Here is a 22,074-nt window from a genome sequence, read left to right on the forward strand (position 1 = left end):
TAATTCCTCTAATTTGCATACACATTGCAAAGGTCTAAATTTGTGATTTTGGAACCTATTTAAATAAAATTGACTTGACTTCTGTTTCTGTGTTTTCTGTGTTGAGAGGAAAAAATAATGTCAGCTCTATTCTCCTAATGTAAATTATATTTTCTGGTGTTCATTCTGCATTATAAGAAACTAATTTCATGCAAAGATATGTAGAGATGGAGGACCAGGAAACTCTGACGAATTGCAAGCACAGTTGCACAGGTGAATCCTATCAGGCTGATTGCCACTTAATAGCTGTGATGCTGTGATGAGCGGATTTTCATGGAAACTTGTTCTGACTGCAAATGCATTAGTTTAAAAAACTGCACACAAAAAATATACATTGGAATAAATCTCTTAGAGATGGTTCAATATTGTGTCAGTGGCCATAATAATAATTTTCTCAATGATCAATTAGTTGTTTAGTCCAGAAAATGAAAATGGGCCTACAAGCATGATTTGTGACATCACAGCTCTTTTGGACGCTGGTCCTGGTCCAATATTCAACTTATACAAGTGTGATGTGGAAACTTAAAGCCTCCAGTGCACAAACACTGAGAATGGACTTTACAGTGAAGAAGGAGACATGTTGTGTCCAGCAGTTAAACTTTTGAAATGAAATATATTTGTATATTCATAGATTCTAGATATTTAATGAGGAGTAGATGTCATTTTTTAGAGTTTCAAACTAGGTAAATGGTAGGTAACTTTTTCTTGTGAAAAAAAACTTGTTAGACACAAATTATTATTCAAAGCAGAGTATTTTTATGTTTCTTAAAACGGAGGGGATTTTCAATGTAATGTCATGTCGATCAATTAGGTGTTTGTGTACTAAAGTTAAAAACAAATCAAGCACTAATCAGTACAGGCTTTGGTTGGGAGCCAGGAGAAAGGATTGATTTTCAAAGACAACAGGTGAATACGTTTTAAATATCAGGTCACACCGGAGTCCTCTTGAGGTCTCTATGTGGTGCTTCAGTTATTGTTATACAGTTACATGTGACACATTTCTTTATTCTGGTGGATCTTTACTTATAGTATGTACATTTTTTTTACATTATTTTTATAGTTTTACATTTATTTTTATTTCACACTCGCTTTGATGGTGTAAAATAATCTTTTCCATGTCAATAAAGCCCCTTTGAATTGATATTTAACATTGGCTCCGCACCCTCGGACTGCTCTGTGATACAAAACGAGCACCCCTCATCCACTACTGCGCCATCGCCTGCTACGTTAGCTCTGTGGCTAGAAGAAAGCTAGCTCGCTGCTCAGGGGGGCGAATCGCTTGTGCTCCTAAAGGACGACCTAAGTAACAACTATTTAACAGATTTTACCGAAAGCAAGACATTTTACTCGTAAAGGTCGTGGTGAGTATTTTGTTCCCAGCTATTTTTCATTTTTCCTTCCTTTTTCTTTTGTTTTTGGATTTTTTTCAACGATGTTTTTTTCTATTTTGTGCTGGCTAGCGGAGGTAGCTAGCTTAGCTGACTTGGAGACGCTCATCCCCCCCTCCTCAAAAAAAAAAAAAAAAAAAAAAAACACACAAACGCTGGTTGTGGTGTTTAGAAATACGACGCTTTGGAGTCACCTTTTAGCTACAGTTTCCTACCTTCTTTTGCAAGAGCGTGTAGCGTAATTTTTGTAGACTTTTCCTTAACGGGACTGCTTTGTTTTTGGCTCGCTTTTCAGCCAGCTAAGTTAGTTAGCTCTCTTTTGGTTTCATAGTGGCAGCTCCGCCCTGATCCTCCTCATCAAACAATCAGTCATTAGGTTATCGACCACACAGTTATCCAAATTTTGCAGGTTTTGGGTCTTTTTTTGCAAACACAGGAACTGGTCTGATTGCTGTGTGTTTTTCATGCTTCTCCATTTGGTGGTCGGCTAACGTTAGCCATGCTAGCCGGCTTTGAGCCCTCGAGGCCGGGCCTGTCCCCCCCCCCCCCCCGCGGCCCGGCGGTGGCGCTGTCGGGCTCCAGGCGGGTGTGTTGTGGATGGTTTAGGTAATTTTTGCTTTTTCAGTCAGTTGTCTTTTTTTGTGGAGTAGTTTTTTTTTCCCCCCGTTTTTTTATTTTTATTTTTAATTTTTTTTTTTTTCGTCTAATGGTGAAGAGTAATTTTTCTGATTTTGGAAGCTTTGGACCTCAGTTTTGTTACATAACGTTACAACAAAAAACACACATTATTAATTAAAGGCTTATTTATCTGAATGAGTATGATGGTGGTTTATCTATATGAAAATCAAGTCACTCCATGAACACCCATAAAGCCCCATTTAGTCTTATCAGTAGATACAGAAGAAAACACACAAACGCTGGTTGTCCCGTTAAGGAAATAAATAGTTAACATCAACTGGAGAATATCAAGAAATTCAAAAGCTCCTCTGGAGGTTTTTTCTTTATTAAAGTGGCCCCATAATATGTTTAAATTGTTAAAAGAAGCATCCCAGCATTGATGACTTTACTAGTACTAATAGTCAAATGTCTCTTTTGATCTTTTCCCCTGTAAATATCTTAATATACCACTTCCCAGTTTCTGAACTTTAAGGTTAATGATGCTGATAAAGGTACTTACATTTACCTTATTGACATAGCTTTGATTTATGAATAATCAGGCTACAAATTAATTAATTTATATTTATAATGTCACCCCAAATTGATATTCCTCCATGTCTTAGGAGTATGAAATGAATGGGACTTCTCATGTTGAGACTTTAAATCTATAGATCAGAAAACCTCCTCCATGAAAAATTATGTATAAAGTTTAATAATCTATTTGTACCCTTTGAGCCACCACAGATGATTGACACGGCATTTGCTTTCAGTATGTTTAAACATGAAAATGCCTTTTGATAAGTTAACATTGTCAGTTGTAGATTGTGAAAGATAACATTCAGGATATTTTATCGTTTATTTACACACTCATAGTGCTTCCCCTGCCTTGTTCAAACAATATAATAATACATGTTTCTTTCTGAACTCTCTCACAGTCACAAGCATATTTGGCCTACTCATTGCACCTTTCTGTCTAGTTAGATAAGGCTTTTTCACCTTTGTGTTTGGTCCCAGGTGGTGTTTTGTTACTCTAAACATGGGTCTGTACTGTCTTAAGTCACTTTAGTCAGTTGTCTTTTAATTATAAGTATTAAATAGCATTAAACAAGTATTGCATTTGGACACTGGCTGGTGTCACAAAGTTGGTAGTTGTAGTGTGATTTCCTGGAAACTCACGCCTCTTTTAGCGCTGTGTTACTGTGTTTACCTCGTCACTTCACTCCTGTACACATTCCAACCAGGTAAGACTTGGTACAAGATAACCCTGCTCAGCTTGACTGAGGTGTGTTTTCTGTCACCTCAGTAAAAATCGCGAGGGGCGAAGGTGAAGGTCGAGACACCAGCCCAAACTGAACCCAGCCCACAGTGTCAAACATCAGACAGACGACAGCCCTGCACACAAACGCTATGGAGTGAGTGATGACTGTTAAAAACTCCCCAGTGTCAGCCGGGGGTTACTTTTGATGCCTCTGCTGTTTTCAATGTTTACAATATCAGGGCTCGCTTCCCATCTCCAGACTCACACAAGGCTCTGGGCTTTATTGGGCTTTGGACCAGGCAGCTGTGTAGTAACAGAAAAAAACAACCAAGGGTGGTAGAGTTTGCACTTATGAGGGGAAAAAAATCCTTAAAACTGTAGGAAATACTGCATATTGATAAAATACAGTATATGTGTCTGACAGTAGATGTTGTTTGTGTTCTTATAATGTTGTGATGCAGCTTAAATGTTGTCTCCTCTTGCTGTAAAATGCTGTATAATCCTGTAAAAAAAAAAAATGTCCTACCTCTAATTTAACCCTGTATGGAAGCAGCAACAGATTTCTGCAAAATATTAAGAAAAATTTAATTGAGTTATCGAGTTTAAATGCTGTTTTTTGAACTGGTTACAGGTCCTGTTTCTGTCACACACACGTGGGAGTTTTGAATCATTATTTGAGTTAACATTTGTTTGTCATGTGTCATTGAATTTAAGCGCTCACACCAAAGCTTATATAAACACGTCACAGTCTTTAAAAATCCTTGAAAGTTTGTAGATTTGAAAAAAACAAAGTTAAATTAGTATTTATCATTTTTAACATGAGTCTGTTGCTTTTTTTCTATGAAAACATTGCTCTATCATTTATCTATGTTCCTTAGTTCTCTTCATCTGCAGATTCACTCTTTTTACATCCTGTAAACGACGAAGAAAAACACTTTTTAAGGTTGACCCCTCTGCACTTTGCTCTTAAAGGAAATAAACCAAACAGGGCATTAAAGCTCACTTAAAAAGTCCTTAAAAAATAACGTCCATCTGCATTTGGCATTATTGTTATTCAGGTGCATTTTGATGACTCATTTTAAACCTCCTGCACAGCTGAGAACAGGCATCTCATCACATTAGTCTTATTTTACATGTTTCACTGTGATACTTTGTAATATGAAAGAAAACTTCACACCTCCTTTATAATTACAATAGCTAAAGCAACAACACTGATATTAATAACTTTCTGACTTAAAGGCTTGTATGCTAATGTGACCTTTTAGTTCTTAATAATGGCAGCAATGCAACTTTTCTTTAGTTCAAGACTCAAATTGACGATTCTGTGAGCAAATTGTGATCGATGTGGTAGATCCTCCCCCTTATTGATATCTTTAAAACCCAACTAAAGACCCGTTGCCTTTATTTAGCCTCTTAATTATCACAGACATGCCTGATATAATATACTTTTATTAATTTACTTGTATCCTCTTATTTATGTCTTTTGTTTTTATTTGATCCTTTTAATCATCAAATAATCCCATAATTTAATCTCTCTGTAAAGCACTTTGGTCAATATTTGTTTTTAAATGTGCTCTTTTAAATAAATTGACTCGACAGGTTTTGGTGCCAGCACAAACACCCAGGGCTCCAACTAACAACTATTTTCATTAACAATTAATCTGTTTTTTCTCTTATAAAACGGTGAAATAATCAGTTTCCTAAAGCCCAAAATGACGTCTTCAAATATCTTTTGTCCCGGCCAACAGTCCACAGACAGACGATATTCAGTTTACTGTCATAGAGGACAAAAGAAACCAGAAAATATTCACATTTGAGAAGCTGGAATCAGAAAATTAAGACTCTTTTTTCTTTTTTTTCTTTTTTTTCCTTTTTAAAAACCAGCTGTTGCAGCTCTACTATAATCCCTCATGTACTCTGGTCAGTATGTGTTTGAGTTACAGGCCTCTAATGTGGAGGCTTATAGAGTAATCTGTAAACAAATAGGACTCCAATTGCTTGAGCCTTTGTTGTCAAATGAGAAATTTATTATATTTTATTGGGGTTTTTTTTTTGATTAGTGGGGATTATTTTTAGATTGGGAGGAAATTGGTGGTTTAGAAGGGAATAATAAGGGAATAATGTTATGCAGCCGCACTGGCTGGTTTTAATTATTCAAAGAAAAGCAGATAAGTGCTCGGTAATTTCAAGGAAATTTAGGACAGTTTTGGACACGTCTCCATGTCCTTTACAAAAAAAAGGTAAATGGTCTCATTGGCTCATAACTTCCTGCAGTTTTCTCTTTTGTCGTCGGCATGTTTATTTGTTTTTTAACTGTTTAATTTTCCAGGAAACGCTGCTGATCTTGTATGCTAACGATTCAGTCCTTACAGCCGGGACTCACCTTGACGACGACGGCAGCGGCAGCAGTTCAGAGGATCGAGTGTCACTCTGCCACTTAAACCTGACATCTTGTGTCTGTGTGTCTTCCCGCCAGTCGCTCACCCACCACCTCCAGCCTGATGGCCAGCAGCAACGTCACCAACAAGACCGACCCCCGCTCCCTTAACTCGCGGGTCTTCATCGGCAACCTCAACACCCTGCTGGTCACCAAGGCGGATGTAGAGGCCATCTTCGCCAAATACGGCAAAATCGTGGGCTGCTCCATCCACAAGGGCTACGCCTTCGTTCAGTTCGCCAATGAGAGGAACGCCCGATCCGCCGTCGCCGGGGAGGACGGGCGGATGATTGTCGGACAAGTACTCGGTAAGAATTCAGTTTTTCAACCTACCGGAATGAGACTGGGACTAAATAATCTGATGTTGAGTACAATCCTCCTAAATTAAGGCCTTTCCATGAAATATTTTCTGATGATTAAACTTTAATAAGAGCAGCTGTATTTATCTATTGAGCGGTTTCCAACCTTTTAATCTGCACATGTTGCATATGATTAATAGCTGTGAAGTTACTTTTTCTTGTCAGACTGATTGATTTTGATTAATTTTTTTTAGAGGTTTGAGGAGATAAAAGTAGCCTTTAATTCACAAAAAAAGCAACAAGTAGAGCAGAGGGCCAAGGAAAAGAAACATAATTTTGTGTTGCAGAAATATATTTAATAAAAAGCTCACTACCTCTGAGATTTACCTCCGTCTTGGAGGGTTTCTGACTTATATGTTGGGAACCGTCGCAGTATGAGACAATGAGGTCGAAGCCATGGATAAAATAAAAAAAACAAAATTTGCACATTACGCTCTTTCATTGCTAGTTAATGTTTCAAGGCTTCATCTCTGAAATATCTTGTTCTGGTGAGTTTCAAAGCCTAAATTAAGCTTTTAATTACTGTCTCCTGTGCGGTTAAGTATACAAATATTCCTCAGTAAGTTTATGTCGGGTGAAACTCCAGCAATAAGCAACATGAGATGAAGGATCAAAACAGTTTTGTAAGGTCTGCCGAGAACAAGAAGTTCAGCTGTGATTAAATTCACATTGCTGATAAAACTCAGATATTTTTCCTGTCGGTCTTTCCAAGACTCGGTTCATAATTACAAATAGTTTCTTTTTGAAAAGCACTTTGAGAATATAATTTAAAGATAAATGATGATCAAATTTTGGAAACAGTCTTATTAAAATCAACAGAATCTGACGTCTTTGGCATCACTCTCTCAATGATCTGTTTTTTTTTTTTTTTTTTTCCTCAGACATCAACCTGGCTGGAGAACCCAAACCACACCGGTCAAAAACAACCAAACGCTCAGCTGGAGACATGTACAGGTCAGTAATAATGAGAACAGCTGTTGCACACACAAAAAAAAAAACACATGTGAGCACACAGCAGGAGTATATAAAAGTACCTTAAATTAATCAAAGTTCACACGTCTTAAAGTGCAGTAATTTTATCACCTCCTTCACGTTTTTTCTTTACACGCTTTGTTCTTTTGTCTCGTTGAACAGCAGTTCCTCATTCGACCTCGACTATGACTTTCAGAGAGATTATTACAACAGGTGAGTAAGATGTTTTGTCTCCCAGTTTGAAAGGAAAACACAAAGCCCTCATCAGTTGTCAGCGTGGGAAATCACCGTTGTGTTTGTCACTTATCTGTCAGTATCTTCCATATTTCTTGAACATCTTCTTGTCCTTCTTGAACATGTGACTTACTGAAGACTCTCTGCTTGTTTCTGTGCATGATGCTGTAAATTCTGCATCAGTATTTTGTTAACTTAAAGTGTTCTCTACTTGAAACTCTTTATACTCACCACAGCGGTATATTTCTATCACATAGTAGTACTCAAATCTGTTAATGAACTTGTTGTGTTTTGATACCAGAATGTACTCGTACCCGTCCCGCGTCCCCGCTCCCCCTCCCCCCTTGTCGCGGGCCGTGATCCCGTCCAAGCGCCCGCGGGTCAGCCTCAGCAGTGGAGGAAGCAGCCGACGAACCAAGAGCAGCTTCTCCTCTTCATCCAAGAGCAGTCAGAGGACTTCCTCGTCCAGAACAAGTGGGTGTCTCCCCTCCGTCACGTCACGTGTACAAGACCGTCTGAAGCTTTATTGATCTCTTTGGGGAAATTTGTGCAGCAGCAAAAACAAGGAAGGATTCTGCACATTATTTGTCATTTTTGGTCTTGAATACTGGCAACATCTGAGCTGTTTTGAGTGATAAACTGGTGAAAAAATGAAAATCTTCATTTTATGTAGAAGTTCATCGAAGTTCGGTGATACAGGCTTGCAGAATTATTTGTATTTAATCGATTAGAAGATTGTTTTTAAAAGCTGTTTTGATAATCAGTTGTTATTATAAAACAAAGAAAGGTGCAGGTGCTGGTTCCAGTTTGTAAATTGTAAGAATTTGTCTTTTTAATCTGTGTTATGTTTTTGCAAATTCAACACTTTTGACTTGTTTGATTGGAGCTGAAATGAGATGGTGATGAGCAACAATTATGATAATTGATTGTTCAGTCAGTCAACAAGCAAACTGGTCAATTATTCTCTGGTTCCAGTGTCACCAGTGTGAGGATTTGCTGCTTATGTTTAGCAGTTTAAGTTTCTATTCAGTGGGTAGTTGATGTGTGTTTAGATGTAGATATGGATGCTTTGTTTTCACTTCATCGTACTTGAGTTTCTCGTCACAGAGCCTCTCTGATCCTCCTCCTTCCCTCTTTTTTTTTTTTTTCTCTCTGCAGTGAAAGTGGATGAGCTGCAGACCATCAAGCGGGAATTGTCTCAAATTAAAAGCAAAGTGGACGACCTGCTGGAGAGCCTGGAGCACATGGAGAAGGACCACAGCAAGAAGTCAGGTACGAGAAGAAATAAACCACCACCAGAGGGTTAGATGTATGTTTTTATGGGGAGGGGAGAGCGTCATACTGCCCCCTGCTGGCTTCATTTCAAATTATATCTCACAAGCAGGGTTGTAAACTTTCTTGTGACGGGGATCAACAGACCGCAGCGTCATCGTCTCCCTCCGAGTTCTTCGTCTTATACAGTGTTTAATATAGACGAATATTTTTGAACATGTTCCCTCATGTTTGGCAGAAGCAAAGAAAACAGAACCGGGTGAGGTCACTTCACCTCCGCACACAAGCAACAAGAAGGACGACGGGATAAAGAGGGAGAGGGAAAGCCAGGAGCTGAACGACTCAGATGAGGACGACGACGACGAAGACGAAGAGGAGGGAGACCTGCTGGAGGAGGAAGAGGTGAGACTAAAACCAGGATGCAGTGACTTTTTTTCACTGTCTGCTGATACAAAGTACTGATCTGAACACACTGTGTGGAAACTCGTCGGGATTATTTTAATGTAAAGTAACACGAGGTCGAGATGCTGCAGCACGAAAAAAAACTGAGGCAGAAACACTGAATGTTACGACATTAATGAAGAAAAGATTTAATGTGGATCAGTTGCATCAAGACCACTTAATCAGAAAAAAATACTTTTGTTAAGCCAATTCCAAAATAAATACATTTTATTTGTTTTTTATTTGATTTTTATAGCAGATTTTTAGTGCACAATTTCTAAAAACAAGTGCAGTAATTATATATTTTTGACACAAGTGCTGTCAAACGAGTATATTGGTGAAACACATTGAAACAATCTCTTTAGATCAGAGCTGCAATGATTAGTTGATAGAAATTATTTTGATAATTAAATAATCATTTTAGTAGTTTTTAGGCAAAAATGTCAAACATTTGCAGATTTCATCTTCTGTAACTGTAATTTTTCACTTTTCTGACATTTTATAAACAAAACAATCAAGAAAATAATGGACAGATTAATTGATAATGAAAATAAACATTATTTGCAGCCCTAATCAGATTATTTTAAAACTGTGTAGTTTGACCAGTGGTTTTGAGTTGGATTATGTAGTTCAGCACGTGTTAATTAAAGTGACAACAAGGTCCGAGACATCTACGATGATTAGTAAATTTATTTCCAACAATTTTGATATTCAATTAATCATTTAAATCGAGTGTATCAAGTAAGACATGCTGGTTTCAGCTTCTCAAATATGAGAATTTGCTGCTTGTCTTTGTTTTTATATTGAATATCTTTGGGTTTTGAATTGTTGATCGGACAAAACAATTCATTTGAAGGTGTCACCTCAAAGCTCTGAGAAACCCTGACGGGGTATTTTTATATGCAATAGGCTAAATTATTAATCAACCAATCAAAAAAAATAATCTGTAGATTAATCACTTGCTTAAAATAATCTCTACTTGGAGACCGAGATCCTTTTCAACACCAACAGTAGCGCACCGGTATATTTGTGTCTCTTAAAACACATTGCAGCCATGTTAAAGTTATGTGACATATCTGCCCCGGTAATAACTCTGTTCTCCTTTTTGAGAAAAAATTCAAATCTTTACATAAAATAATAACGTGGCGTTTTGATTACAAGCAGAGCAGACGACACAAACTCACAACTACAACCCACATTATCCACTTTCCTGCTAAAGTCTCACAAGCTCGAACACACGTCTCGTCCTGCACCTTCGCTTATATTTCATCACTAAATCATCTGTGTTTTGTTTTTTTTTATTTTGTGCAGGTGAAGAGTCAAGAGAGGGAGGACGACGACGAAGAAGAGGAGGAGGAGGAAGGTGAGCACGTGGAAGGCGACGACGATGCTGACAGTGTGAACGGCGAAGAGGACTCGTAGGCGCGGATCACACAGACGCATGCAGCGTACATACAGCTTCCAGTAGGAACTCGGACTCCTGTTTTAACACTCATTATGTAGATACAAAAAGCAAACACGTGCACACACACAAGCATGGTGCACACACACACACACACACACACTCTGTTGTTCCATTGTTCCTCCAGCCGTTCTTTTTGTTTGTTTTTTGTTTTTTGTTTTTTTTGTTTTGGGGTTTTTGTTTTTTTTTTTTTTTGGCCAGTTGTCCAGTATCACTGTAAAAGGAATAACTAGCTGTAGGTTTCAGTTTGTGTTTTTACTGCGTCGTTACTTGTCTTCAGGAGAAAGAAGGCGGAAACATGGACTGTTAATGTTCTCAGAGACGACAGCTCGACGGACATGTCTTAAACGCGAGGACGGAAATTCAACTACAAAAGATAGAGTATGTGTTTTTAGGTTTAGACGTGTTTGTTTTCCTCATTGGTAAGTTTGTTTGACCTTGTGTGTCTGTATGTTAATGTCAGTTTTTTATACTATTCAGTTTAAGTTTGACTGTAAAGGAATAAATTGCAATAAAATATTAAAATTGGATACGCTTCTCTGTTTTTTTTTTTTTTTGTATTTCCACACAACTACAGACCGAACTGACCTTTGTTCTCCTTTAGTTTCCATTGTGAGCGAGTTTACAGGAATCGGGCTCCTTGGGGGGGTTTTATAGTCTGGGTCATTGGTTAACTCTCAAAAGTGACTACTCAGATTTCATTTCACTCTGACATTGATTTAAAAAAAAAAAAAAGTTATGTGGCCAAAAGCTTGAGCAGTTAGACCACTGTACAAGTTAGTAAAATTTTTGAGAGGGAAGAGAAAAAGATTAAACTTCTTGGACTGAATAAAACTCTTATAATAAGTTTTCCAGACAAACTGACCCCCAACAAGGTGAGTGTTTTTTCTTCACCGGTTGTGTACAGCAGGCCCTCGTTAAGTCTCTTTTATATTGCTGATAATAGTGACAGTCTCTGCATTGTGTTGTGATGATGATGATGATGGTGGACTAATAGCTGGCAGTTAGTAGTTGACTCCAACGAAGACACACAGATGCTCCGATGTCGTTTCAATGACTGTTTATTGCTTACAAGCACTTCAGGATCTGAGGGATACAAGCCTGGTCTCAGTAAAACTATTTAATATAAATAAAATTATAATCAAAGGAAACTTACAATACTAATAAATGATTTCTGTGACGAAGCTTAATAACCGTTAAATAACAAATTACAGGCCCAATGGTCTAACCTTGACCAGGATCGAAGACAACCTACTATATTACAGATTACACAAACACACTATTGATACAGATGGATCAATTCACATAGATAATCACTCTGAGTGTCAATATAGTTATAATTAGTAATAAAGTCTCTCAGATCAGCTATACATTAATATTTACAGGTTTCCATTTAACAGTCACACACTCACCTGGGGGATACAAGCCCGGTCTGACTTGTTGCCCCGGTGATGCTTTATAGCTGCATCGTTACCTTGGATACTGTGTAGCCTAGTATTATATATGAAATATAAGATAACAGCATAAAAATATGAAAATAACACATGTACACCTTACAATTATTAAAAAAAGGTAAAATTGCTGACAAAATTTTATATTCTAAGATTTTGCTATTATACATAGTGACCATTTAAAGCTCAAATGATGTATTTAATGTTACAAAGGCAAGGAACGAAACAACTGGAGTTAAATCCAGGTAACTACTATTTCCCCCTGTTGTATTCACGTCCAAAACTTTTTTGACCCCTGACAGAATTCAGGTAATGAGTACGAGACAGTCGGAGTGACACCAGTAGCTCAAAAAGACTCATTTTTATTCAAACTCTTGATCCCATCATGCATCATTACATCAGAGATCTACTCTAATGATCAGTTACATCAGACTGTCCTGCAGGTTTCTTGGTAGATTGGATACATTACAAGTGTGTAATCAATTACTTTGATCTGTTATGTGCAGCATGTTGTGAGGTGTAATTCAATATGTGGTAAAGCTGTTTTTTGTTTTTTTTTGAGTCCATGACATGATGCCATAAACATAAAATCATAGTTTCAACTTTATTATTATTTTAGATCACATGATCACTTTTCGCCTGCATCCTCCACAAATATTTTACATTCACATTACATAAACATATACGTATTAAAACATAATAACGATCCTTTCTTGGGTTTGGTTTCCCTTAAATTGATGTTTGGCTTTTTTCCAGTCGTCATCTGTAAACTGTTGAGGTTTACTGCCAAGATCTTCTGGGAAACGGTTCAAACTCGTTAGCTCCAAGTCTGTAATTTTGCATTTGCAGACGCTGCTTGTGGTGCCAGATGGGCGGGTTTAAGTGGTTAGTTGCACACAAATACAAAACAACAATATTTCCCTTCTATTGTGTAAATTAAGTCACCATCTTCCTTCAGTTCAATGCAGAGAACTGAATTATTTGGTCACTAAAACCCCCGAGAAGTGTTTGCAAATGCAAATCTGAACATCATATTTTTAAGCCTCAGTTCAAATTACAAAACAGTTCGGTGCAAAAGATACTTTTAACAAATAACTTTAGTAAAAAATATATATTATACACAGTTTTATTGGTTCTCTGTGTGTAAATAAAACTTATTAAGTGTCTTCATTGGATCCTTCTGGCCACAACTTCCTCCTGGACTCTTTTAGGCTCTCAGCATGACGGACATTGTGAGGATGCTCAGAGGGAGAAGCACAGCTGGACGGGAAAGAGACAAGAAATGTTTATCAGAAAATGAAATGTTACTTAACTTTTTGCCCATTTTTTTTGACACGGAAGTAAAAATTAAATTCTATCAGTGAACTCGGCTTATAAACATGCAAACAGCAGATAGTCTCTGCTGTGTTTGTAGGTTTTCAGCCTCTTGTGCACATATATAAATATCTCGATCGCACAAGATAAACAGATTATCTTTGGGGGCTCCGTACTTTGCATAAACTGTGTCCCTGATGATATTTGAAACACGCAGTTTTCAAAGGCACCGTTTTCTTTGGTAGAAAGTAGTTCCAATGAAAACTGTTCATAATGAGGTCTGATGTTTCTCATTGAGATCTCAAGAGACGGACGCCTCAAAACCTGGACAATCTGCATGTTATGTTCCACAAGAGGTAAAAGATGAGGATTTTGTTTGTTGTTGTTTGCTTCTTGTTTTTGTTTTATTGGGGTTTTTTTGTAATTTGGGTGAACCAGCCCTTTAAAAACTTTAACGATAACCAGAGTATGGAAATACTCATGTTGTAGATAAAGATACAATAAATGAAATGCAACAAATGGAGTAACTTGACTGACTTGATTATATTTATTTTAAATATTAAATTTTAGCATTTCTATGTGACTTTGCACATACTGACAGACACAGAGATCCACATGGCTGGAAGTAAAACATCTCTATCAAAACTGATTGCATCTAATAAAACCTTTATCCAAGTGCTCTAGAAATTAATTTTTTAATAATATGAATTCATGTGAAAAACAATAAACACCTCCATTTTTCTTTTCAGTAACTCTTTCTTTTACAGGTCCATAAATCCATAATAATTTCTTTGGAAGTTTCCTGGAAAGAGTTTTGTAACTTGTTAGTAACTGAAGGGAAAATAGAGTCAAAGTTTAGTTGTGTTTATGAGCTGAAACTTCCTGAAAGAACTTCTCCATTTAAACCAAAGTAAATACTAATGTGCAGTGGCTGAAAGGCTCTCAGTTACACCAGCAATTAATTGGCAATAATTAATCAGTTGAACTATATATAATTTGTATCAAATTACTTCGTTCTTTCCAGGAACTTTCAGTTACATATCAGTTACTCTCTATAATATTATACAAAACTCACCCTCCTCATCTTGTTATTTCTCATTTATGACCCTAATAATATTTTTTTCTTCTACTGTAAACAGTTCATGTAACATCAGGTTATTGTGGACGCTTGGTTGCTGTTAACCATGAAATCGCTTGTTTTGTCAATTCATAGTTAAATTGTTCATTTGTATGTAGTCAAATATGCTAAAACCATGTAGATGTGGATCAGATGTCAAGTGATAAGGTTACTGAATCCCCCTGGACTCAAGTGTAAGCATGTAATGTCTGTGTGTTGTTTACCATGGTTGTAGACTGCACCACTGGCTCCTGATGTGGTCGTCGTTGCGTTGTTCGGTGCTGATGTGGTGGCGACGTTGCTGCTTGGGTTGGCGAGGTTCAGGGGGCCGCTGTTCAGAGAGACATTAAAGGCCCCGAGAGCGTCTGAAGAACGACAACGGAGAACAAAACAGAGGGAGGTGAGACAGTGAGGGTGAGCTGCTTAAAAGAGTGTTTTCCTGCTTCCTGAAATTGTCTTTTCTCTTTCAAACATAATTTATCATAAATGTGATGAGGGATCATTGAAAGATGGAACCCAATATCAGTTTGAGAGAGAAGGCAGTAAATAATTCTGTATCTCTGGCGAATGAAGGTTAAAAAATGTTTTTTTTTAATTATATTTTTGGTTTACTTTTATTTATCAAATGAAGACGCACCTCAGCCCATCAAACGTATGCTCTTGCTGGTGACCTTTAAACTCCTACTAGCTTAAACAAGGAAGACCACACACAGACTTTCTCTTTTCATACACCTCGTCTTTTATTAAATCAACATGATGATAAATAAATAGATAAAAGATTATATGAGACATTTCTCGTCTGAGCTTTCAAGGCATTGAGAAAGTGAACTGTAATAAGCAAGGTGCTGATCTGCATGTATTGCTTGAAGAGGACCTGCTCCCTATGAAGATATAAAGGGCTCATCCCAGGGTAACAAAAGCGATTCTCATTTTCTGGCTATTATACTAATTTCTACACACTGGACCTTTAAACGTATACTTTATGTAATAACATACAGTATGCTCAGGGGGCAACAAACTTTTTTAAAAAAGGATTTTTACAGGTACAAGACATCAGGAAACATGAGTGTGCAGCTCTCCTCCATGATGTGTATAATACAATATATGTGTGTGTGTGTCTGTGTCTACTTACTTCCATCAAAACTTCCAACCCCGAGCAAGACGGAGAAGGTGGTATCACTGGACCTGGTGTTGGTGGCGTTCACATTCGGGATGTTGAACTCACATCGGATCACATTGCCATGCACCGAGCCTCGGATTTCTGTCACTCTCTGGAAAGGAGGGTGACATTTAGTCAGATATACATATATAAGTAGAATTGCAGCCTTCATCTCAGCATCGTATAAAAACTAACTTGTACTTGAGATAGATAATATATCATACTTTAAGTACATTTTGCTGATAATTCTTCTGTATTTTTACTTAAGTTTCAGTTAAGTTAAGTTGAATTCAGGACTTTTTCTTGTAATAGAGTATTTTTAGACTACAGTATTACTACGTTTACCTCAGTGAAGGATCTAAATACTTCCTCCACCACTGGGTATTGCAGTTGAAAGCACCAATTGATTTGTGTTCATGTTCTGGTGGGAATAAGTCTATGTCATGAACATTTTGAAAAGAATAGTGATTTGTAGATTTTTGCAATGGAAACGAATTGTATATTTTTTGTTTACTTTGGGTTGTTATAGGTTATTATCTCGACTGGATGACATAAGGTTCCTGTTCAGCAGCCGACTTTCAAATATCAGCTTCTTATCAGCACTTAAATACACAAACCAGCTGTTTCAGTTCAGTTTATACTGCTACATTACCATGGAAATATTATGTAAATGTTGACCTTTGACCATCTACAAAGGTGACATAAAAAAAATTAATAGATAAATGAGAGGAGAAACATACAGTAACTAATGTAGATACATCCCTACGGGTTACAAGGGGTCACTGAAGGTTTGAAGAGCATGAAAATGATAAATTATATGCGATGGCCTTCACAGTCACTAGATCTCAACCCTTTTATAAGAATGGAGTCCATACCTCCAAAAGAGAGCTTTGGTGGCCAAACACCTTACGTACACACTTTAATGTTTGGCATTACTTTAACCAGCCATTTAGCCATATAAAAAAAATCGACTTAAAACTCTTTTAAGCAATTTTCTAGTGCACTATAAAATGTTTCTGTCTATCCTCTAAACAACTTTCCTTACGTATGAAGAATGAAATAAATACATCATTTTTATCCCCTTATATGACAGTGAAGTTGAGGCCTCACCCTCTCTGTTGGAGTTGGTGCAGCGTCAGTGTTGCTGTTGTTTCTCTGCGTTGAGCGGAAGAAGAACGACCCATTGTTGGAGCTGTTTTTAGCACAGATGAAAAGCATGGTGGTGCCCTGAGAACAGAAAGAGTGATGAAAAGATGAGGTGGCTTCCTGACAGGCCCGGTTCAAGACAACAGGCGGCCCTGGGCAAGATTTTCTTTGGAGGCCCTCCTTAATCTGCTAAGAACTATGAAAATAAAACTATAAATTATATATATGTATAGTTTAACTATATAAAACACTACACTAACACTATTATTTGTTTTATCAGGACAGGGCGACAGGGGGCTGTACTGAGACAGGATTCACAGGGCCCTATGCAATTGCGTCTCCAGCGTATAGGGCGGGCTGGGGCTACTTCCTGAAAGTAAAGTCAATGGAAAATTCCAGCATCTCAAAGTGTCTTTGTTATTACTGAAAATAAGTCAGTAAAGTAATGAAACAGCTCAGATAACGGTTTCCAGCTCTTCTTGTTTTGTCTGTGTTCACCTATGATGATTTCTATACATGGTGCCACTGTGATATATTTTCTACCTTTGCTTCCTTGTTTGCATCATGTTGTGTGTTCCTGTCAAGGTTTCACATGAATCTGGAAAGTCTCGCATTGTGACATACGGTTCATACAACAACACATGGCTCAGATATTCATATGCTATTCTTTCCATAGATTTTCTTGACTTTAAATTATATTGCAAACCAAGCCCTGTAACAAACCTACAGGCATTGTCTGAGAAATCTGTAAATAAAAAGCTTGTAGCGGAGCAGGTTTTAACCTTTTACCACCAACTGACTCAGGACACTAGTACTGTACAACTTTTACAGACTCCCGTACTATGAAGAGGTACATAAGTATGAACATTTAATATATCTCATCTTTTCGGTCAATGTGGTCATTTTCAAAAAGTAGAGTAAAATAACCCAGGCACAATGCACGTCATATGTCCAAATTCATCACAAAAGTTTCTTTTAATTTAGGAAGACAATCCCAAAAAGTGAGGTAGGTGTTAAAGATATACAGTTTGTTTGTTTTATTTTTAAATAGCTAAGTATATTTTGTCTGAAACACTTTATATACATTTCTACATAAACCTGAATTCACACTCATTGAGCATTGGAGGCTACTTGCTGCTGCTAGTCTCAATCTAAATATCACGCTAGCTGCTACTGCTAGCATAATAGTTCAGCGTCAATGCTCCTCAATCACATGTCAGTCTGTTTAAGTGAGCTAAGTGTGACTTTAAATGCTCAAAAATGTCCAAGAGAAATGCTGAACTGTAAAACTTTATCCAAACAGTCAGCAAATGCAATATTTTTCCTTGGTTGTTACTGATCTGACAAATGCTATAGCTTGTTAGCTACCTGTTGGTACTGCTACCTGACAGTTAGCAGTACTAACAGAAAAGCTGTTAACAGAGGTTTTTTGTTTGATTTGTGTTTGTTACAGTCATAGTTTGAATTTTTATTTTTCAGTTGTCAGTTATGTTGAGTAATGTTTAATATAGCTGAATATTTAATTAGTTCCCTAACTGTCTCCATGTATTGTATCCACCCATCAGCAGGTTAACAATGAGAAAGCAGGATGTAAGTGTTTCACTGTGAATCCAGACATTCAGTAATAAAACACCAATTTATTTTCTTTTATATGAACGTATAGCAGCCATATAGCAGCTATATTGCCTCCCAATATGGAGGAGAAAATGGTATTTCAACTCTAACATCCCAATTCAGGGGCTGGATCCTCCAAAGTCTATCAAGTCAAGTCACTTATTTGTATAGCCCAATATCACAAATCACAAATTTGCCTCAGGGGGTTTTCCAACCTGTACAGCAATACAACATCCTCTGTTCTTAGACCCTCAATTTGAATAAGGGAAACTCCCTAAACACCTGAGAAAAAGACCTTTAGTGGGGAAAAAATCTGCATAAAAGGTTTAAAAGCACTTCCAATTTAGGCAGTAAAAATTAGCCTTCTTTTTCTCAACCAGTGCATTGTTTGCCGTCCTCTATATCGTAATCGAAACTGGTCATTTACAACATTCAGTCCTTATCAACTCAGTAAATACTAAGTCAACAATGTCACATGGGTATTTAACAGATGTATACAGCGAGCCAGGCCAATAAATGTAATGTACAAGCCAGTCAATTTTCTATTGCTGGGAATTTGCGTTATAGGGCGTTACCTACCAACCTACTGAATCAACATTGGTCATTTGTCATTTGTCACGGGTTTATCATTACCTACGGTATCATGAGACTGTTCTCACCTGGTATTTACATTTCATAGGTTTTTAAGAGTGTAGCTTCCTGGTGGTTACTTTTGGCTTTACAAGTTGACAGTTCTGCAAATACACATGATTAATTTTGGCATCTGTGAGGCTTCATTTGGGAAGGAGGAGCATCTGGCTTTCAGTTCCTCTGAAGGACCAAACCATTTGTTAATCAAGTCCTTTTGGAGGATCCAGTCCCTGAATTGGGATACAGGATATGAAATGTCTCTATCCTAACTATGTGTATATGTGTGTGTGTGTGTGTTACCTCAGATGCATTCACGGTGAGTCCCAGCGCTACGTATCCTGAGGAGTCTCCTCTGAGTTCGATGGACAGCTCGGTGCCATTGGGAGCCACTGAGTTACTGGTGTTCACAGATCCAAACAGACAGCTTGTGTTTCCAGCAGGATCACAGTTGTCCGGCGTCTCCAAACACAGTTTAGTCACTCCACAACCTGTCCGGGTGATGTTCACCTGGTAGACGCACACACATACACAGTCACTCACACAGAATGTCATAAAAATATTTGACATTGAACAGCTTAAATGTCTCCAGCCAGTTTTGTGATCAAACAACTATTAAACAACTACAACTAAGGATTTAAAATTAAGTATGTTGTTTGAATGCTTTCAGTGGAAGTTTCTGCACCTTTTTTGTCCTCTACAGCAGTAAGACGTCATTGAAATTAGTCACCACCTCTACCTGATACTGCGTTTTGTTTGTTGTGATGTGTGAAAATGCTGACTTAGTGTAAAATGAGCATGATCAACCAGCAGCTGAGTTATCTGGAAAACTTGGCTGAGTTAAACCCAGAAATCTGAAGTTCAGGTTTTCATTTATCAAAGTTTTACATACAAACTAAAGTAAAATACTTAGAATATGACAAAGCATACAAATAGATTTTGATACTTCACCAGACAGATGGACAAGTTAAAGCTATTTAAACTCAAAATCATGATGGATAACAGCTTTAAATATCATACCTAGGTGTCACTTTTAAAAATTTTACTTGGATATTTGTATAAACATATGAAATATAAAGAGAAAAAATAATGCATCAAGCTAAAACTGACTGTTAGAGCCATCAGAGTGCTGGTAGCTGATGAGGTTTTATACTCTGGTATTGAAAGTGGTTAAGACGCTGTTAAAAGTACAAACACACATTATACTACAGTTTTCTGTTTAAAGTACAAAGGTCAGGATGGTATTATGATGCTTTACACTGATAGGATTAAAGTGAATAGAGCACAACCTCTGTATTATTGGCGAATGACAAATGAGCTGTTCCCTGGACACCTGGAGCCACATAAACCATCAACGCAGCGACCAACAGGATCAATACTCGGTCCATTCCTAACAGCAAGACACAGAAAATGAGCACAGAAAAAGAGGAAATATTATAAAATTGACAAATAAGAGATCCTTTCTATCAAAAATACACTACAGTTTTGAAAAACTTTGTCCATACATCCATATCTGTGGACCATATAAACTACAAAATACTGGAGAAATCAGAGTAAATACTAGTGAAATGGTCCATTTTTAAGACAAATTATTTCTGATCATCTGCACACCACAATATTTCATTTTGTTAAACCATTTCTGAAAAAAATAACTTTAAATCATCATAGAATTTACAATACAAATGTAAATATGATTTTTCCATTTCTCTCAATTCACACAGCAATATAATGTAGATTTCTGTCTTTCAAATCATGTAGTTACCGCTACTTAACCAATAAAACCTAATAAAATAATTCAAATAAACAATAAAAAACAACTTAAAGTAATTATTCATGACAATCAAAATATGAAAATGTGATTTTGAAGTATCCTTTTTGTTTTTGAGAGACTGACCTGAGTTGTGAAAGTCAAACGTTGAGCTGAAGAAATGTTGTGTGTCTGTTTCTGCTCCTCTGAGTGCAAATGAACAAATGATCCCTGCAGAAATGTTTTAAATCGTCAAATGTCAGCACCGATGTTCCAGGTGAGGTGATGGTGATGCAGGAGGGTGGGGACAGGGGGTCGGGGGGGGCGGGGACTTTGGCAGCATCCTGGAAGGTGAAGGTGTGGCTTTGTAAGAACTCACCTGACTACCTGCCTGGAAGGTGTGTACTTCCCTTGTATTTGAAACGAATGTTGGAGGCGTCGTCATGGTTGAGATGAAATAACTTCCTGGTGTTCTGAGCCGGATTAATTGACCCCAAAAAACTCTTCCTTTAAGAATGTATTCAAGCGTTTTGTTTAGTTTGGATTATAGACTGTGGGCCTTGTCACATGAAAGACTAAAAGATCAAAACAAAACATGTTTACATGTTAAGTCAATTAAAGGCTTTAAGGTTTTATTGCAAAACTATATTTTTACTATATTATTAATTACTGTTTGAAAGACACATTAAAAGACATAAACAAAGACAAAAAAATTCCTTAAATGTAAAAGAAAGAAAAAGTAAAACAAATACTGTATTCAAAAGTTTAAACTTCGGACTAATTATTAGAAATATTTAGCAAAAAACACTTAAGTATGGAAAGTAAAAATACTCAAGGAAAGTTCAAGTACCTCAAAATTGTACTTAGAGTAGTATTTGAGTAAATGTACATAGTTACTTTCCACCACTGAATGTGTATAACGTGTCAATGCCAAACTTCTGCTGCTTTGTGATGGACAATAAAGTTTTTCTGATTCTGAGTCTGAAAAATATCAAAATATATTAGTTATGACTGACATCACTAATTGTTCTTAAACATTTACACAGGCTTACAGTACACACTACTAAATCATATAATGAGGAACAAAACAGTTCCTCAGTTTGATCAGTCGAAACTGAACAGGCTGAGAAATTGTTTTCTTCCTCAGTTTGTCAAACTGTTAAATCAAACTGTTAAACTATTAAATCAGGTGTGGACTGAGCGCTGAATGTTAAAGGGAGTGATTAAAGTGATTAAAGTAATTAAAGTAATTCACTGCACCCACTTATTCATAATGTCTGATGTAATATACAGTACTTTGTAGTATTAGTTTCGTTGTTTGTTGTTGTGTTTTGTTATTTATGTGAAACAGTGTATCTCTTGAGAAGCAAGACACATTTC

At 37.1% G+C, this 22,074-nt stretch overlaps 3 protein-coding genes across 7 annotated transcripts in view; 1 reads left to right on the forward strand and 2 right to left on the reverse strand.

The window, feature by feature from the left end:
• The window catches only part of LOC121908127 (zinc finger protein GLIS1), a 63,491-nt gene extending 60,111 nt beyond the window's left edge, over positions 1–3,380 (reverse strand). For both annotated transcript variants that reach the window (XM_042427853.1, XM_042427851.1), the window contains exon 1: positions 1,643–3,380. The gene's annotated coding sequence lies outside the window, so the exon portion shown is untranslated. The remainder of the gene's footprint in view (positions 1–1,642) is intronic.
• LOC121908128 (heterogeneous nuclear ribonucleoprotein C-like) lies at positions 1,246–11,049 on the forward strand. Of its 3 annotated transcripts, none has more exons than XM_042427858.1 (9): positions 1,246–1,400; positions 3,388–3,496; positions 5,819–6,087; positions 7,020–7,092; positions 7,276–7,323; positions 7,646–7,818; positions 8,503–8,616; positions 8,855–9,018; positions 10,369–11,049. In XM_042427858.1, the coding sequence occupies exons 2-9, from the start codon at positions 3,492–3,494 to the stop codon at positions 10,477–10,479; spliced, it is 957 nt and encodes a 318-aa protein (XP_042283792.1). In that variant the 5' UTR covers positions 1,246–1,400; positions 3,388–3,491; the 3' UTR covers positions 10,480–11,049. The 3 variants fall into 3 exon arrangements, with proteins under 3 accessions (XP_042283792.1, XP_042283789.1, XP_042283790.1); XM_042427855.1 differs by having other exon boundaries at positions 1,247–1,400; positions 7,273–7,323; XM_042427856.1 differs by having other exon boundaries at positions 1,249–1,400; positions 7,273–7,323; positions 8,858–9,018.
• A 1,105-nt stretch (positions 11,050–12,154) lies between these two features.
• Positions 12,155–20,970, reverse strand: LOC121908826 (putative ferric-chelate reductase 1). 2 transcript variants are annotated; one of them, XM_042429135.1, is made up of 6 exons: positions 20,842–20,970; positions 19,251–20,337; positions 16,671–16,787; positions 15,534–15,672; positions 14,626–14,766; positions 12,155–13,230 (listed from the first exon to the last, which is right to left on the reverse strand). In XM_042429135.1, exons 2-6 carry the CDS (start codon positions 19,515–19,517, stop codon positions 13,178–13,180), a joined length of 717 nt encoding a protein of 238 aa, XP_042285069.1. In that variant the 5' UTR covers positions 19,518–20,337; positions 20,842–20,970; the 3' UTR covers positions 12,155–13,177. The 2 variants fall into 2 exon arrangements, with proteins under 2 accessions (XP_042285069.1, XP_042285070.1); XM_042429136.1 differs by lacking the exons at positions 19,251–20,337; positions 20,842–20,970 and adding an exon at positions 17,434–17,460.
• Between the last annotated feature and the right edge of the window lie 1,104 nt (positions 20,971–22,074).

Source organism: Thunnus maccoyii, chromosome 12 (genome assembly GCF_910596095.1).
Source record: "Thunnus maccoyii chromosome 12, fThuMac1.1, whole genome shotgun sequence".
In the NCBI taxonomy this organism is placed as follows: Eukaryota; Metazoa; Chordata; class Actinopteri; order Scombriformes; family Scombridae; genus Thunnus; species Thunnus maccoyii.

Excerpts from the sequence above, each read along its gene's own strand:
- LOC121908128 (XM_042427855.1), top strand. Across the intron at positions 7,819-8,502 it reads GACTTCCTCGTCCAGAACAA|TGAAAGTGGATGAGCTGCAG; the intron begins GTGGGTGTCTCC and ends TTCTCTCTGCAG. Across the intron at positions 8,617-8,854 it reads GGACCACAGCAAGAAGTCAG|AAGCAAAGAAAACAGAACCG; the intron begins GTACGAGAAGAA and ends CATGTTTGGCAG.
- LOC121908826 (XM_042429135.1), bottom strand. The coding sequence starts at position 19,517 with ATGTCAAATATTTTTATGACATTCTGTGTGAGTGACTGTGTATGTGTG. Across the intron at positions 15,673-16,670 it reads CACCAACTCCAACAGAGAGG|AGAGTGACAGAAATCCGAGG; the intron begins GTGAGGCCTCAA and ends CCTCCTTTCCAG. Across the intron at positions 14,767-15,533 it reads GGTTGGAAGTTTTGATGGAA|ACGCTCTCGGGGCCTTTAAT; the intron begins GTAAGTAGACAC and ends GTCGTTCTTCAG.